Source organism: Pleurodeles waltl, chromosome 11, assembly GCF_031143425.1.
Source record: "Pleurodeles waltl isolate 20211129_DDA chromosome 11, aPleWal1.hap1.20221129, whole genome shotgun sequence".
Lineage (NCBI taxonomy): Eukaryota > Metazoa > Chordata > Amphibia > Caudata > Salamandridae > Pleurodeles > Pleurodeles waltl.
Window position 1 is genome coordinate 97,963,900 of NC_090450.1, and position 17,759 is coordinate 97,981,658.

The 17,759-nt window shown below is 45.8% G+C and overlaps 1 protein-coding gene across 1 annotated transcript in view; it reads left to right on the forward strand.

Annotated features, from left to right (window-relative positions):
• The window catches only part of LOC138265472 (transient receptor potential cation channel subfamily V member 6-like), a 223,294-nt gene that overhangs the window by 108,276 nt on the left and 97,259 nt on the right, over positions 1 to 17,759 (forward strand). The window contains exons 8-9 of the mRNA XM_069213212.1: positions 478 to 650; positions 8,979 to 9,125. Coding sequence (XP_069069313.1) covers positions 478 to 650; positions 8,979 to 9,125 — 320 coding nt within the window. The remainder of the gene's footprint in view (positions 1 to 477; positions 651 to 8,978; positions 9,126 to 17,759) is intronic.

The following is a 17,759-nucleotide window of genomic DNA, read 5'->3' on the forward strand; positions in this document are numbered from 1 at the left end:
GTAGAACTATTGCCCAGTTTGGTGTAGACTTTCAACTATCAATACCAATGGGGCAATATCTTTGCAAACAATATTTAGGACGGACATTTAGTGAGATTCTATTTAGCCCACGATATTCTGGTACCAGATACCCTCAATGATATATGGAAAGGAACATTTGGGCAGCCAAAGAAGTTCCTCAACTGGTCTTCGTTGCAAAAAAGGCACCAGCCGCTGCGCCAAGAAAATATGAATATTGCTGTCACTGAGCATGGGAGTGGTACTGGTAATTTTCAGTCTCTCTATCCATTTCCCACCTACACTCCAATGGCAACACAGATCTCACAAAAAAAGAAGCAAACATTAAAATAATGAATCACGTAGGTATGTACGTCGAGCAAATACATATTCGATGAGTGCAATTTGTACTTGCAGTGAAACATATATCACAAATGAATTTCGATGGTTCCTCTAATTTGTTGTTGTCAATGGTTGTAGGAAACACAGTGTTCCATGTATTGACTCTGCAACCAGATAAAAGAAATGTCTGTCGAATGTATGACATGATAATAGGACTTGTGCCAGAAAAGACTTGCCAGGTTGTGGAAAGGCTTAAAAACAATGATGGCTTCACCCCACTGAAGACAGCGGCCCACGAGGGAGATATCACTGTGAGTATGCAGTATCCATTCATATTTGCATTTAAATAGTACCTGCTTAACCGAAACATGTCAATGTATCCTGTATAGCTGCAAGCTCCATAAAGTTTTTTTTACTAATGAAAATAAGATTGTTTAGTAGGGCAACAAGCCCCCGTGACATATTTCATTGTGTTTCTCGTTCCATTTCAGTGGATGTTATTGTTGATGATCTCTAAGGGAAGTAATGTGAGTTTTTCCATATTTACTTCAGGGGCGCTGAAATTCAGATATATTTGCATTTGTTTATTTAAATTTCAGTTCTTAAAAGATAAAAACCAACGAATAAGGTGACATAAATGTGCTTAACACAGGACAATTACCACTGAAAATATTGTGTCCACAGTACAGCTCCATCATCACCAATTAATTTATAGCAACATTAAAAGTTAGGCTAAAGTGGTGGCAGTGCTACACAAGTCTATTGGGTACACGCAGTAAAATGAAACACACCTCAAACCACCTGCATAACTACAGTTAACTAATTTCCAATACTAACTTCAGAATTGGAGAACAACACATAAAAAAGCATTCAACAAGTCAACGTGCAATATAAACTTAAACTTGTTGAATGCAAGCACGGCAAGGTAGACATGATAAATTCTGATTCACTGAATATACTTTAATAAGACAAACCTATTGTTGCTCTATGGTTTGGGTATGTTGATTAACAGAGTAAAGGAAAGCGAGACAGGTTACTGTTCGCATAGTGCTAATGGTTATAATCAATGAAAGGGACAGTATGAGTGTGACCCAGATGGATGCAGATTTGCAGAATCACCAGAATACGGTGTAGGTGGTGGCTACTTGCTACAAAGTGGCCTATAGGTATGAAATGTGACAAAAACAAATAGGAATTCTGTGTGTCTTTGATCAATCATGTGAAGGCGGCAGAGATTTAGGGGATGAAAATGAAGGGCAAATTGTTTTTGTAGACAAGAGCGAGACAGTCTGAGAACAGTCTTGAAAGAGTGGACTCTGCAAACATGTGAGAGCAAGAAGGAAAGTTGTGGATCAAATCAAATCAAATCATGAACATTTATAAAGCGCGCTACTCACCCGTGCGGGTCTCAAGGCGCTAGGGGAAAAAAAAAGGGGGGGTTAACGCTGCTCGAACAGCCAGGTCTTTAGGAGTCTCCGGAAAGCGGAGTGGTCCTGGGTGGTCCTGAGGCTGGTGGGGAGGGAGTTCCAGGTCTTGGCCGCCAGGAAGGAGAAAGATCTCCCACCTGCCGTGGAGCGGCAGATGCGAGGGACAGCAGCAAGTGCGAGGCCAGAGGAGCGCAGGTGGCGGGTGGGGACGTAGAAGCTGAGGCGTCTGTTGAGGTATTCTGGTCCCTTGTCGTGGAGGGCTTTGTGTACGTGGGTGAGAAGTCGGAAGGTGATCCTTTTGCTGACTGGGAGCCAATGCAGGTGTCTCAGGTGTGCGGAGATGTGGCTGTTGCGGGGTACGTCTAGGATGAGGCGGGCCGAGGCGTTTTGAATGCGTTGCAGGCGATTTTGGAGTTTGGCTGTGGTCGCGGCGTAGAGGGTGTTGCCGTACTCCAGGCGGCTCGTGGCGAGGGCGTGGGTCACGGTTTTTCTGGTGTCGGCGGGGATCCAGCGGAAGATCTTACGGAGCATGCGGAGGGTGAGGAAGCAGGCGGAGGACACGGCGTTGACTTGCTTAGTCATGGTGAGAAGAGGGTCCAAGATGGAGCCGAGGTTGCGGGCGTGGTCTGTGGGGGTCGGTGCGGTGCCGAGGGCCGTGGGCCACCAGGAGTCGTCCCAGGCGGACGGGGTGTTGCCGAGGATGAGGACTTCCGTTTCTTCAGAGTTCAGCTTTAGGCGGCTGAGCCTCATCCAATCTGCGACGTCCTTCATACCCTCTTGTAGGTTGGTCCTGGCGCTGGCGGGGTCCTTGGTGAGGGAGAGTATAAGTTGGGTGTCGTCAGCGTAGGAGGTGATGATGATGTCGTGCTTGCGTACGATGTTGGCGAGGGGGCTCATGTAGACATTGAAGAGTGTCGGGCTGAGTGATGAGCCTTGAGGTACGCCGCAGATGATCTCGGTGGGTTCTGAGCGAAACGGAGGGAGGTAAACTCTTTGTGAACGGTTTGCGAGGAAGGAGGCGATCCAGTCCAGGGCCCGGCCTTGAATCCCGATGGAGCGGAGGAGGGTGATTAGGGTGCGGTGACAGACGGTGTCAAAGGCAGCCGAGAGGTCGAGGAGAATGAGGGCGACTGTTTCACCGTTGTCCATCAGGGTTCTGATGTCGTCTGTGACTGAGATGAGGGCGGTTTCAGTGCTGTGGTTGGTTCGGAATCCGGTTTGTGAGGGGTCGAGCAGGTTGTTGTCTTCCAGGAAGGTGGTCAGCTGTTTGTTGACGGTCTTCTCTATTACTTTGGCTGGGAAAGGCAGAAGAGAGATGGGGCGGAAGTTTTTCAGGTCGCTCGGGTCAGCCGTAGGTTTCTTTAGTAGGGCGTTGACTTCGGCGTGTTTCCAGAATTCGGGGAAGGTAGCAGAAGAAAAAGAAGAGTTGATGACGGTCTGGAGGTGCAGGGCGATGATGTCGTCGGCTTTGTTAAAGATGAAGTGCGGGCAAGGGTCCGAAGGGGCGCCGGAGTGGATAGAGTTCATGATGGATTTGGTTTCTTCCGTGTTGATGTGGGTCCAGTTGTTGAGGGTGATGGCCGGGGGTGCAGGTTCGGTGGTGTTTGGTTGGGTCTGGTGTCCGAAGCTGTCGTGGAGGTCGCTGATCTTGCGATGGAAGAAAGTGGCGAGGGATTCGCACAGATCCTGTGAGGGCGTGACGGCGTTGGCGCTGGGGTTGGAGAACTCCTTGACGATGCTGAAGAGTTCTCTGCTGTTGTGGTTGTTTTTGTCCAGTCTGTCGGTGAAGAAGTTCCTTTTGGCAGCGCGGATCAGGTGGTGGTGTTCGCGGGTAGCGTTCTTGAGGGCGTTCATGTTGTCAGCGGTGTGGTCCTTGCGCCAGGCTTTCTCAAGGGCGCGACAAGTTTTCTTTGATTCTTTGAGGGTGTCAGAGAACCAGAGAGGTTTTTTGGTGTTGGTCTGTCGATGCGTGCGTTTGAGGGGAGCAAGGTTGTCTGCGCAGTTGGAGATCCAGTTTGTGAGTTTGAGGGCTGCGTCATTGGGGTCGGTGGTGAGGGTGGGTTGGTTGGCGGCTAGTGCGGAGAAGAGTTGCTCTTCAGGGATCTTGTTCCACTGTCGATGAAGGATGGGTTGAGTGTGGAGGTGGCGGGTCTCGCGTCGGAATGTGAAGTGGACGCAGCTGTGGTCGGTCCAGTGTAGGGCGGAGGTGTGGCTGAAGAAGACGTGTTTGCTGGCGGAGAAGATAGGGTCGAGCGTGTGTCCGGCGATGTGGGTGGCGGTGTTCACCAGTTGTTTGAGGCCGAGGTTGGCGAGGTTGTCGAGCAGGGTGGTGGTGTTGGGGTCGTTGTTTTGTTCCAGATGGAAGTTGAGGTCGCCTAGGAGGATGTAGTCCGGTGAGGCGAGGGCGTGCGGGGAGATGAAGTTGGCGATGGCGTCGCTGAAAGGGGCGCGTGGTCCGGGAGGACGGTAGACGAGGGATCCTCTGAGGGTGGTCCTCGGGTCGGTGCGAATCTGAAAATGCAGGTGTTCAGCGGCGAGAGGGGTGTCTTCGGTGGAGGTGGTGACGCTGATGGAGTCTTTGAAGACGATGGCGATACCTCCTCCTGCTTGGTTGGTGCGGTCTTTCCTGGAGATCTTGTAGCCTTCGGGGATGGCGGTAGCGATGTCTGGCGCAGAGGAGGCGTTCATCCAGGTCTCCGTGATGAAGGCGATGTCCGGTGCTGTGGAATCCAGGAGGTCCCAGAGTTCGACGGCGTGTTTGTGGACGGAGCGAGCGTTGACTAGGATGCACTTGAGGTGGTTGATGGCGCGTGGGCTTGTGGTCGTGGTAGTAGCGTGGTGGAAGATTCGTTTGCAGGAGTTGCAGGCGAAGGGTCCATGGGTGCGTTTGGGGTGAGCTTGGAAGCAGGTGTTGGAGCGTCCTGGGTTGAGGGCGTGGAGGGTGGTGGGGTCGTAGCGGATCAGCGGGGCTTGGGAGAGCTTGGGACCAGGGGTCGTGGCGCTGGGCGCGGGCCAGGCGCAGACGGGCCTGCCTCTGGCGCGCCAGCGGCGCGGCCGCCATATGAGGTGGGGGGGGAGGGGTCAGCTGGGCGCGAATGGGAGCTGGGGGGCGGGGGCGTGCAGGAGGTCGCGGCGGGAAAGCGCGAGGTAGGGGGGGGACAGGTAGAGTGAGAAGAGCTGGGTGAGGGGGGTTTAAGGGTGGAGGGGGGTGAGTGTTAGGAGGTTTAGGAGATTAGGGAGAAAGATAGGAGTAGGGTTGTGAAGATATTGGAGGGGGGGTTGTAGAGGTGGGTGAGGGTGAGAGGTAGAGTGAGAGGATAGGAAGATAGGTAATAGAGGGGGTGGCGGGAAGGGGGGGAAAGATAGAGAAGTAGATAGAGAAAATAGATAGATAGAGAAATCGATAGATAGGGAAATAGATAGAGAGATAGAAAGATAGGAGGAGGTGGAGAGTGAGGGAGATTAGATAGTGGGATAGAGAGATAGGTAGATAGGAGGAGTGAGGGAGGTAGATAGTGAACGGGTTAGATAGGGGAGATAGAGAGGGGGATGCGAGTGAGGGAGGGGGATGAGGTAGGAGCAGGAGGGCAGGCGCGGGGAGAAGAAGACGGAGGAGGCAGAAGAGCCGAAGGCAGAAGACCAGAAGAACAGAAGAACAGAAGAACAGGGAACAGAAGACCGGAAGAACACAGAAGAACACAGAAGAAGATACAGAAAACGAAGAACAGAAGGCAGAAGACCACAGAAGAAGATGAGGAAGAAGAGAAGAAGAGAGAAGACGGGGAAAAGAAGAGTACAGCAGAAGATTACAGACGAGGAGCGAGGAGGAAGAGCAGAGAAGAAGAAAAGAAGAAAAGAAGCAGGAGAGAGGGTGAGTAGCGCGGGGCAGAGCGAGGGGCTGGGAGGTGGGGGTACTTACTGTTAGTTGGGTCTCAGGAACTCAGGAACCTGGAGGAGCTGGAGGAGCTGCAGCGGCAGGGGGAGCGACCTACCCTTGGCACTTAGGTTTTGAAAGCAACGTTATAATAGCGCTCTGTTTAATGAATATGTCCAATGAGATGGACGTCGCCGGGAAAATCATGATGATGCTTTGGTGAGATGATTCCATAACTTATTCATTTGTATAGAGAAGTTGGCATTCTTGAAAGGGACTGTGAAAGTCAAGTTGATGGACTATGTTTTGAGGGGGATGCGTTAATGCTGGGTGAGGGTGACTGTGGTGGAGGGGATATAGATTCACAAACGCCTTCCATTGGAGTGATAAGCAGGAAACGAGTGCTAATAAGCGTTAGATCCTTGAGCAGTATGCTGACCTAAAACTCGTAGAGAGTGTAAATGGTACTAAAATGAATGCTTCTGACCATCACACAGTGGTGGGAGTAGATGGGAATTCAGTCACAAAGATAGAATTAATAAGTTACCCAAGTAGTTGGGGGAAGTAGAGAAGGGCAATGACTAGTATGGCTTGGGTTTAGGGACAGAGATAAATCATGGAGGTGTTGCCCTTTCCTTGTTCAGTTACTTCCTAACAGAACTTCAGTGTGTGTCTATAGTACCCTATTTATCCATTACTACAACTGGTGTGCAGTTTCATAAGAATGAGTCTCACTGTTGCTAACATTGTTCATTATGTCTACAACCAATGCAATCTTTTTCAGTTTTTTCTAGTTTACATGATTTAGTTACTTGCTAACAGCACTGAGATAATGTCTATGGCATCCTATTTCCTGTTACTATAAATTACATATGGTTTCATTAGGATAGGCAGGCTAACTTATATTCACTAAAAAAAAAAGGTTACAGGAACATTATAGTTAGGTTCCCATTTTAGACACTCGTACCCTAAGGCAGCTATAACTTGCTCCCCCACCTTGTACAGTTTTCTCATCAATATTTTTATTTACAAATGTTCTAGTGTTATTAATAATTATGTCATAGAAGAAGTCAGAACGGATGTAATATGTGGAGTAATTACAAATGAATGGTGAGGGCACTAGTTTTAGTTTCCTTAGGTCAGAAGTTATAGTTTCTTGAAATAAGTATAACTATAACTGCTGAATTTCTGTGGTTTTGTGTGTGTAAAATATAAACCTAACTATACGGTCCCTGTAACCTTTGTTTTTTTTAGTGAATTTCTACATTTAAGTGTAAAGTAATATTTAATTAGCATATATTAATCCAACTGCAGGGATTTGATGAGTGAGTATGTGAGTTGGTGTATTTTTTACTGAGGTCAGACCTGCTGAGCCATTGTGGATTTACACCAAAGGACGCACTGAGCATTGTGAAGGATCCGCAGATCCTTGCACGCCCCCCAAAACATGTTTTGAGCAATTTCTTGCGATGAGGGGTCCTTTCAAGACCCTTCCATCAGTCCTATGGGGTAAGGATACCTTTATGCTGACCCCTTATATTACTTTTCATTTTTATTCCCACCCCCTACCCCAGGGCCGAGCCTATAAACAAAATGGCACCTGCAACTTTTCTCTCAGGAGGTTGCAGCCAGCCAATCAGGGCCTTGCTTTTGGCTCGTGGACCCAAGTCCCTATATATACATACATCTTTTTTCCTTTAAAAACTCCAAAACTCCTGAGCGGATTTACATCGAATTACAAAAAAAGTTCTTTCTTGACCAGAATCTACCTTTCTGCCAAATTTGGTGCAATTTTGTTCAGCAGTCCAGCTATTGTTTTGTTCAAATCCCAATTAGAAAATGCACCCCCTTTTTCTCATTACCCCCCTTGACAAATCACCTCAAACATTTCCAGACAGCAACCAAATTAACTGCGGTACTAGGTTTGAAAATTTCGTGAAGATTCATCAAATGGTTGCAAAGTTATTAGCAAAATAAACACCCCATCTATGGAGACTAGGTCCTAACTGAAACTACTTACTGAAAACTGTCAGTAGGTAATTTCACTGCTGAGGGCTATACCAGTTTTTAAAGGCCCTGAACCCAAAGTACAGTTCTGAGCTGAAGCAAGGGCCTTTAATGAAGAAGAGGGCCTTACTATTCAGTATAGGTTGAGGCAGAGTGCTATAAGCACTCCACTCTCCGAGGGTAGAAAGATCTAAATTGTACAGGCAGAAATCAGACAAACAAACATTGCAATGTTGAAGAAGGTGTGTGGCAGTCATTGTTGGTGCCAGATTTCAATAGTCTTCAACAGAGCTTTCAGCATTCCGATGTTCTATAATGCAATATCTCTACAAACAATATTACATCTTTCATTCTCATGGTTAATACTTTTATCTGTATGATAAAAAGACACCGACCATTACCAAATTGGTGGATATGTTTAATTTGTGTTCCTGCCATTCCCTTACAATTCATCTTTCAGTTATATGATGACCAGGATCTCCAAGGCTTTAGCAAAATGTGCAGCACCCATCACATAGATCACTGTATATGTTGTCTTTTGCAGTGGATCATAGCCTATGGTCCGGGGACTCCTAGGATCTACAAACTTACACATGGGGGGCAACAACAGTTTAGACATTTTTTAATATAAGAACAGTAGTAAAGTATATATAAAAAAAGAAGCAAAATATAAACACAATCATTTTAAAATGATCTGTAAATGTGAAGGAATTTGAAAGTGGAAGTTAAAAGTTAAGTTGGTATCATTAGCTTGATTCGTGTGGAGCCGTACTTGTACAACAAATTGAATGTAGTATGGGATGATGGGTGGCCTCCGCTGAAGTACCAACAAAAAGAGAAGATGCATTAGGAACAAAAAAGACAAAGCAATATGTTAAAGTCTAGAAATAAAAACAAATTTAGAAAGGCTCCAGCCTTCCCATTAAAACTAACATTTCAACCTTTACATATTTGTTTCTATATTTGTTTGTGATTTAAATTTTAAAAAAATGTGTATTTGATTAGGCCTGGCTTCCAGCAATGACTCATTGAGGGTTCCTGGATTCCAGCAATGATTCAGTGGGGTCCACTGAAGTGAAAAGGTTAAGATCCAGTAGTGTGGTGCATTATTGAAGGAGCTTGTGTTATTGATGGATTGAGTGGTGACCCCATAGAGTACAGTGTTGGCAAAGGCTATCATTTTGTTTATATGTTCAGTTAAGATAGCACATTTAAGGAGTCACTGCTCAGTGGAGAATATGCTTTATGTATGCACTAATTTTAAAGATATTCAACAGTCTTAGTGGGAGGGTTTTATAATCCATTCATGTTCAATTATTTTCTTTTCACAGATGTTTAATTACTTTGTGAAAAGGCAAAAGAAAGTCTATTGGAAAATGGGAACAATTTCCTATTGCATATATGACCTAACGCACATTGACTCCTTGACAGATCAAACTTCAGTGTTGGACATCATCACTTCTAGTAGAAAACCACAGGTAACTATTTCTTATATTGTCACATCTGATGTGCAGGTCACAAAATGTACAAGGTGAGAGTGGTAGCATTGTTTGCTGTAAGAAAGTGTGTTAGATAGAAATGTATAAATATTTCCATGCCATAATCTTAAATTGCCAATCACATGATAACATTATATATCTATGTTAATATATATTTATTTATAGGTATATGTGTATATATATATATATATATATGTGTGTGTATATATATATATATATATATATATATATATATATATATATACAGGTATATATATATATACAGGTATATATATAGACAGATAGATAGCTATCCTCCGGTCGGTTGCCAGTTGGTACTTAGAGTTAGTACCTTGTTTTTTGACTTGGCTATATCGTTGCCACTGCTTGATAGATCTTCATGAAATTTTTCAAAAAAAGTGTCCGCTTGGGTCTTGTTGTGCAAAGAAACGTTTGGGGTGATCCGTCAAGTGGGGACTAAGAAAAACAGGGTAAAAAAAGTTAATTTTCCATGTTTATTCCCATAACTGCTGAATGGAATTACACCAAATTTGGCAGAAAGATACATCTTGGTTCAGAAAGCACTCTTTTTGTGTAAATCCGTTTATTAATTTTCGGGAAATTTAAGGAAATGTAAAATTGTATACTTAGGTGTGTAAATATTAGCAAATTCTTCTGATCTCATGCAAAGATCTGATTGGCTGAAAACACTCAACCAGGAAGTGTTGGCAGCCATTTTCTGACTCAAACTCAGCCGAGTCCCAAACAAAAATATAAAAAAAAGAAAAGGGGCAGAGAATAAATACTCTGACCCCTAGCTATGGTGCTGGGGTCCCCCTGACACCCCACCGCACAGCCCCCCTCCCATTTTGTAATATGTATTTGGCCCTGGAGAGGTGGTGGTCCCTGACACCTGGGGGGGGTCTGCGGGCCCTCCCATTGGTATTTATTTAGCCCTTTGGAGGTGGTGGTGTCCAGGGTATGTAAAAGCTCTAGGAGGGGGCGGTCCATGCAGGCCCCCTCCTTGGTAACATAAATCCTTGGGGCCCAATGGAGGAGGGGGTCCACGTGGCCCCGCCATCCTATTTTTTTGTATAAAGCCCTGGAGAGGTGGCAGTCTCCAGGGCTAAAATGAGCCCTTGGAGGGAGGGCCCTTTCACCGTCTCCTTTAATTTCTTATATATTGGCATGCCCCCGGGACCTAGCCTATCTGGGGGGCTTTATAGAAAACAAATGTGCTTTAAAAACATTTTTTTTTGCCACAAATGTGCTGTGAATTTGTGGCAAAAAATTTAAAGAAATGCTTTTTAGCCTTTTCCGGGTTTCAGGGGAACCACAGCACCAAGGCTAGAGAGTCGGGGTCTTTATACACTGCCACCTTTACTTTCCTTTGCCAAGGCTGTATGTGGTGCAGAATTGGCTGCCAAAGGCTATGCATTGCATGGGGCTTGGTGCTCATAAGGGGTTGGCCGCAGGGCCAGGCCACAGGCCAGGCCCTACTGCCAACCCCAGCCGTGCACAGCCGAAAGCCATGCATGGCGTGGGGTTTGGGCTTATAGGGGGTAGGCCTGTGGCCAACCTCCACCATGCATGGCCAGAGGATGCAACAAAAGGTTGTATTTTGTGCATATTTCTATTGTTTGAATGACCTACAGGATAAACCAAGACCTGGGGTCCAAATGTGTCAGTATTTGGGGATTGTGGTGTGTCTGTGGGCCCCTACTCATTGAGAAGATTACAGCCAGAGGGACCCCATACTCCAGAGTCATCTCCTATTTTATGGGAATGGGGGCACATGGCCACACTCCACAAGCCTTTGCAGGCCCCTTGGACCCCATCTCCTGGGAAGATAATTATATTTAAATTGGAAGGGGGCATGCAGCCACCCCTTCCTTGACTTTTTTAAGGGTAGGTGGGCACACAAACCCCCTCCCTGAACCACTCTTGGCTCTGATCTACTGGGCTCTATTTGTTTTAAAAGGTCGGGTACACGCTCCATCCCTGTTTCAGTATATGCCCCAGGACCTCATTCCCAGGGGCAGATACTGTACAGTGTCCCGGGAAACCCACCCCAGAACTCTGTTGTTCTCTGATCTGGAAAGTGCGGACATAGCATGCCTGCACTCTCCCAGATAGGGAACTTAACTTTGCTCCCTCCCAATAGGAGCAATTACAAAATCCTGATCCTACTAGGGAGGGTGCAAAGAGCAAGAGCCATCTCTCCCCAGGACCCGGTATGGTGCTGCCTGGAATGCTGGCAGGGACTGTAGGGTCCCTGGGGAGGGGCCTTGGAACCCCCAAAGAATCCCAAAGACCACTACATTGTTAGTGCTCTAGATGGACACCGGGGCTCTATAGAAAACAAGTGTGGGAGCCCGCCTGCAAATGTGCTGTGAATTTATGGCATATTTTTTTCAAAAAATTATTTTTAGCCTTTTTAGGGTCAGGGTGTTTATACACTGCTCCCTTCTCTTTCCTTTGTCCAGGCTGTGTGTGGTGCAGCATTGACTGCCAAAGGCTGTGTGTTGCAAGGGGTTGGCTGCAGGGTCAGGCCTCAGGTCAAGCCCTGCCATCAACCCCAGCCATTCACATTGAAGGCCGGGCATGGTGTGGGGTTGGGCTTATAGGGGATAGACCACAGGGCCTGGCCTGTGACCAGGCCCTGTTGCCAACCTCCACCGCGCATGGCTAAAGGATGCAATATAAGATTGCATTTTGTGCATTTCTATTGTTTAAATGACCCACAGGATGGGCCAGGCCATGAGGGCCAAATGTGTCAGTATTTTGAGAGGGTGGTATATGTGGGCCCCTACTCATTGATAAGATTATGGCCCCAGGGACCCTATACTCCAGGGCCATTTCCTATTTCTTATGGGGAGGGGGGCATATGGCCACCCTCACCAAGCCCTTGCAGGCCCCTTGGACCCCACCTCATGGGAAGGTAATCATTTTTAAATTGGGAGGGGTCATGAGGACACCCCTCCTTGACTCTTTAAGCATGAGGATCCCAACCAATGGGGCTTTTGTTTAAGGGTAGGTGGGCACACAACCCCCTCCCTACTCCCTGTGTCAGTATCAGCCCCACAACCCCATCCCCAGGGGCAGATACTATACAGTGTCCCGGGGAGCCCACCCTGGTACTCTGTGGTTCCCTGACCTGGAAAGAGCGGGCATAGCCAGTTTCCACCAGAGGAGTTGGCTGGACATGCAGTGGCCTTGAGGCTCCTCGTGGCCTCCAAAGATACCAGTATTGTGGATGCCTTGGGTGGGCACTGGTGCACCCACCAACATTTAAAAAAGCGGCTATCTCCCCCAAGAAGAGCTGGCTGGGGTCACAAGGGCCCTGGCGCTCTCATACAGACAACAAGTAAAAATGGAGCTGTGGGTGCCGTGGGTAGGCACTGGGGCACCCACTTAATAATAAACATGCTGGATCCTACCAGCACACTTGATATATGCCAGCTAGTTAGCTGATTGGGTCCGTGGGTGCCCAGAGACTCGCCTGCCACAGCTCCAACTGAAATTAAACATCAGGGTGTCCCAGGTGGGCACCAGGACAGCAAAACAGATGACAAAATCCCCCAAAAAGTGAACAATAAATGATTTATTATTATTATTCACCGTACAATGAAGAGGCTCCCCATGATGACCTGCAAGGAATATTTCCATTTTGTTTAGTTTGGTGATGTCCCTACAAGGGGCAGGGGTACCACCAAATATATATATATATATATATATATATATATATATATATATATATATATATATATATATATATATATATATATACATATATATATTTGAGCAAGTATGCCGGAATCCTGAGGCTTGCAGTTGTGGTGGTCCGAGCGTGGAACGGGAAATCCAATCAAATGGAACACAATATCCTTGTACATCAAAGAAAATGCTCGGACACCTTTAGAATTGCATACATTCTTTAGTAAAACGATTCTTCCTCCCAACGCGTTTCAGCCGTAGCCTTGCTGTGTATATATATATATATATATATATATATATATATATATATATATATATATATAGATATATATATATAGAGAGATATATATATATATATATATATATATATATATATATATATACTCACCCCTTAAAAAGGCCAGTAGACTCCTTTTTTATATTTTGGTGTTTTGACTCTGACAAGTCAGTAAGCCTGCCTGAGTGCAGCCAGGACCTGCAAGACCAACCGCATACTGCACATGTCAGACAACTGTGTACTGTGGCAAGTAGGGTTCTTATAGAGAGTTGGGTGCCCAACCCCATGCTGGACACTGCTGAAGGCCATGCACCACAGTGGGTAGGGGGCTCACAGGAGGTTGGCCTGCAGCGTGGGGTTACTTGTCTGTGAGAGCTTGTACAAAGCACCCTGGGGTCCATGAGGGCTTGGATGCACAACCCAGCTGTTCCTACGAATCAAGTAGGGCTGCATATCTGGTCAACATAAATGTCATTGTCTAGGGACTCAGTCTGTCTGTACATCAGTAAATGTTTACATGGTTCCTAGCTAGCTCACAGTGCCCATCGGAACCCCTAAAAACACCAGGCTACCAGTTGGTATTTGCAACCTTGAACATGACTACTCAGAATCCCAAGGAAATCATGGAAACAGATTTCCCCTTGTGTTGTCACACTGTGAATCCAAGCTGACACACAAAAAAGATGCGTAAATGCTGTTTCAAACATTTATTCTTGCCTAAAAACATGAGCTGTAATTATTAGGCAAACTAGACAAAGCATTGTATTCAGCATTGCAAAAATGGTGAAAAAGATAAACAGTTTAACCATTGTGCATTCTAAAATGGAGGTGCTGATCGGGCCCTCTCATGCGTCACAACACTGTAGCCATCCATACACATTGGACGGCCAAAGGCAGTGTGGAGTTGGCTTTGTTTGATTTTAAAATATTACTTTACATATGTTATAGTTAGGAATTTGAATTACATCTTACTTTACATTTTTTTTAAATGTGTAGTGAGAACAGCATGCACGGACATGACACGTACATATGAAATCTAGTAATTTAACCAATCAGGACAGAAGTACAGTGCTTTTGTAAAGCTTTCAAATTACTGTCTATACAGAAATAAATAATTCATTTTGATAGATGTAGTAACACAAAAAAAGAACATAATTGAAGATGAGGATAACTTTGGCTGCTTCTGCTGTAGGGCTACACAAGTGGCATATTCAAAGTTGGGTAAAACAAAGAGTGCCCTTGATCAATAGTATGTTAACCATTTAAGCCACAGTAGCCAAGACATACATTGTGACAAGGGATTTTGCTTTGTGATTCTAAACAATGTTAACAAAGATAGAAAAAAATGTTCACAGTGTGAGGAACACCATGACAAGAATAAAGGATCCAAAAGACCTGGATAAAATATACAGAATGTTACTGAACAGGAGATTATGCAGGGTGTTTGGACTGCAAGATTTAAAGAAGTGGCACATAATGACTAGTAATGCTGCACTAAATCTAAAGGGTACTACACTCAATAATCAATAGCCTACTCTTGTTCAAATATTTCATGTTATACAAAGACACAGAGTGGAAACAGTGCTGGTGCAGAGAGGTGAAACTTGATCATGCCAAAACTCTGAAAGCTGTACAAGTTTTTGCTGATGATGTAGGTAAAATGGTTTTATGAATTATAAAATGGGAGCAAAGATTGGCTGTGAATAAAAAGAAAGTTACAAAATTTCAAGACTGCATGAAAGAACAGTCACATTATAAATGGCTTGAAAGTGAAAATTGAACATTTAGAGAACTGACAGGTTTGGAACAATCTATGCATCTTTGAGATCAATTTGGGTCTAGAGGGCAAAGACACATGCACTTTTATAGTGGATTTATTCCAGTAAACAATTCTGCAACCACCAGACTGTGATTCACATATTCATTGAGCACATTGTTTTCCTTTCTGTCAAAATCTGTCATATGAGAGACAACCAAGGATTATACTGATGTATGTGCAAAATTTCTTTCCTAGAAATATTTGTCAGAGCAAAACTAACTAAGCCCATCGCATTCGGTAACATCAATTTATTTATAAAATAATCTGACTTAGCTATTCTACACTCAAAGAGCTAGGGGCAAAGTCATACTTGGGAGAACCATCATAGCTGAAAATAATCTGGCCTGGTAAAATGAATGTATGCAATGCGGAACACATAGCTAAATATCTGATCTCATAATGGTGTAGAAAATCAAAATCCAATCCAGATACTCACATTCTACAGAATAGTATATATATATATATATATATATATATATATATATATAAACATTGGAATGGTGGGAGCTTTATTGGAAACAATGGAGTGTTCCGGGCTTCTAATGGCTGGTAGAAGACCCTCCAACATTCCAATGTTTTGTTCACAGCTATTGCTGTGAACAAAGGCTCACAGACCCCAAGGGGATTTCAGTCACCTCAGGCCCAGTGAGGCCTTTATTTTATTTATTAGAACATTCTGCCCTCTAGTGGCAGAATGTTCTAATTACCTTATAGCCCTCCGTAGCTGGGCTATACCAGCACTCTCCTTCGGCTTGTGCCAATAACCCTGGAGAGGTTAGTATAGCCCACTATGGCGGCCTTAAAGGCTAGTAAATGTTTTGATATATATATCTTCCACCTTTCCACTTCTGTGCCATACACAGGTTGTGGGACCTATAATTATAAAAGAAACATTCCAAATAACTTCCAAGGCACTCCTTTGTGGCACAGAGGTATTTTATTGCAATGATGCCAGTGACAACGTGTTTTGGCTATAGCAGCATTTCTCAAGTGAAATCGCAATCACCCATTAAGATATATCACGTGGCTATTTTTAAACTGAAGCACCTATGATTAAGGCTGAAACTGAGATGCCGAAACGCATCAGAAAATACAAGAACTTTCGCTTCTGTACATAAATAATGCCTCATTTCACTTTTAACCGGAGTTCGGCGTTTTTCTTCATAGTGGAGAAAATTGTTGGAATGTTTGAGAGGGTTCTTCGTCCCTCTGTGCCGTGACCGCCCTGTTTGGATTAGGCTTTTCATACAGAGGCCCTCATTCTGACCCTGGCGGTCGGCGGAGAGACGGCGGTCGGACCGCGAACAGACCGGCGGTATTAAAAATGGCATTCTGACCGCGGCGGTCCCCGCCGCGACCGACCGCCACTTCTCCACTCCGACCGCCACGGCGGTCATGACCGCCGGGCTGGAGTTTGCGCACTCCGGCCCGGCGGTCGTCCCAAGACCGCCAAGGGTATTATGACCCTGCCTACCGCTGCGGTTTCTTGCGGGCGGGAACCGCCGTGCGAACCATGGCGGTAAGCACTATCGGGGCCAGGGAATTCCTTCCCTGGCACTGATAGGGGTCTCCCCCACCCCCCACTACCCACCCGAGTCCTCCCCCCACACCGTCCACCCCCCTGCCACCCCCCAGAGGTGGTACGAACCCCCTCCCCACCCCCAGCCCGACATGCACATACATGCACCCCGACATGCACACACCCCCAACATGCACATATACACACCCCCTACACACACATACACAACGGGGACACATACCCGCACACATACATGCAGACATGCGCACCTGCCGAACAGCACACATTACCCATAGACACAGCAGCACCCACCGCCCGCATACACGCACTCACACACCCCCTCTACACACTCACACGCACACCCCCATGCACGCCCACATCACACAACACCCCCCCCACCCCCTCCCCTCACGGACGATCAACTTACCTTGTGCGTTGGTCCTCCGGGAGGCGACGGGAGCCATGGGGAGGTGACCGCCAACAGAAGACCGCCAACAGAAGACCGCCACACAGAAATGTGGGTCGTAATTCTGTGGGCGGTGTTCTGCTGGCGTGGCGGTGGAGGTTGACCAGTCTCCACTTTCCCGCCGACCGCCAGTGTGGCTGCTGGCGTTTTTCCGGCCGAACGCTCCCAGCGGTCAGAATGCGCACAGCGGCATACCGCCGCGGTCGGCGGTCTTCACCGCGGCGGTAACTCGGCGGTCTTGCGAAAAGACCGCCAGGGTCAGAATGAGGGCCAGAGTGTCTTAAAATGAAATTGGATATTCAGAGACACTTTCCAAGTAAACTGAAGATGTTTATTGCCAAGCACTCTAAAAATGAAAGAAACATTGCGATGGAAACGTGGCAATGATTAAATGGGAAGCAAAAAATATGAGCAATAATTTGATGATAAATATGGATATATAGTGTACTCGGACCAATGGAAATAAATATTGACACTTTGGCATTGGAACTTTGAAATTTTGCGTTGCATGTAAGACTGAATATCTAAAAGTGACTCTGTGTCTTTAATGCCACGATATAAAAGAGGGATTACATCACGTGGCTATTTTTAAACTGAAGCACCTATGATTAAGGGTGAAACTGAGATGCCAAACCCTGTCAGGGAAATGCAAGAACTTTTGCTTCTGTAAATAAATAATGCCTCATTTTACTTTTAACCAGAGTTCGGCGCTTTTCTTCATGGTGGAGAAAATTGTTGGAATGTTTGAGAGGGTTCTTCGTCCCTCTGTGCCGTGACCGCCCTGTTTGGATTAGGCTTTTCACATGGAGAAAAGTTGATGGTGATATATATACACA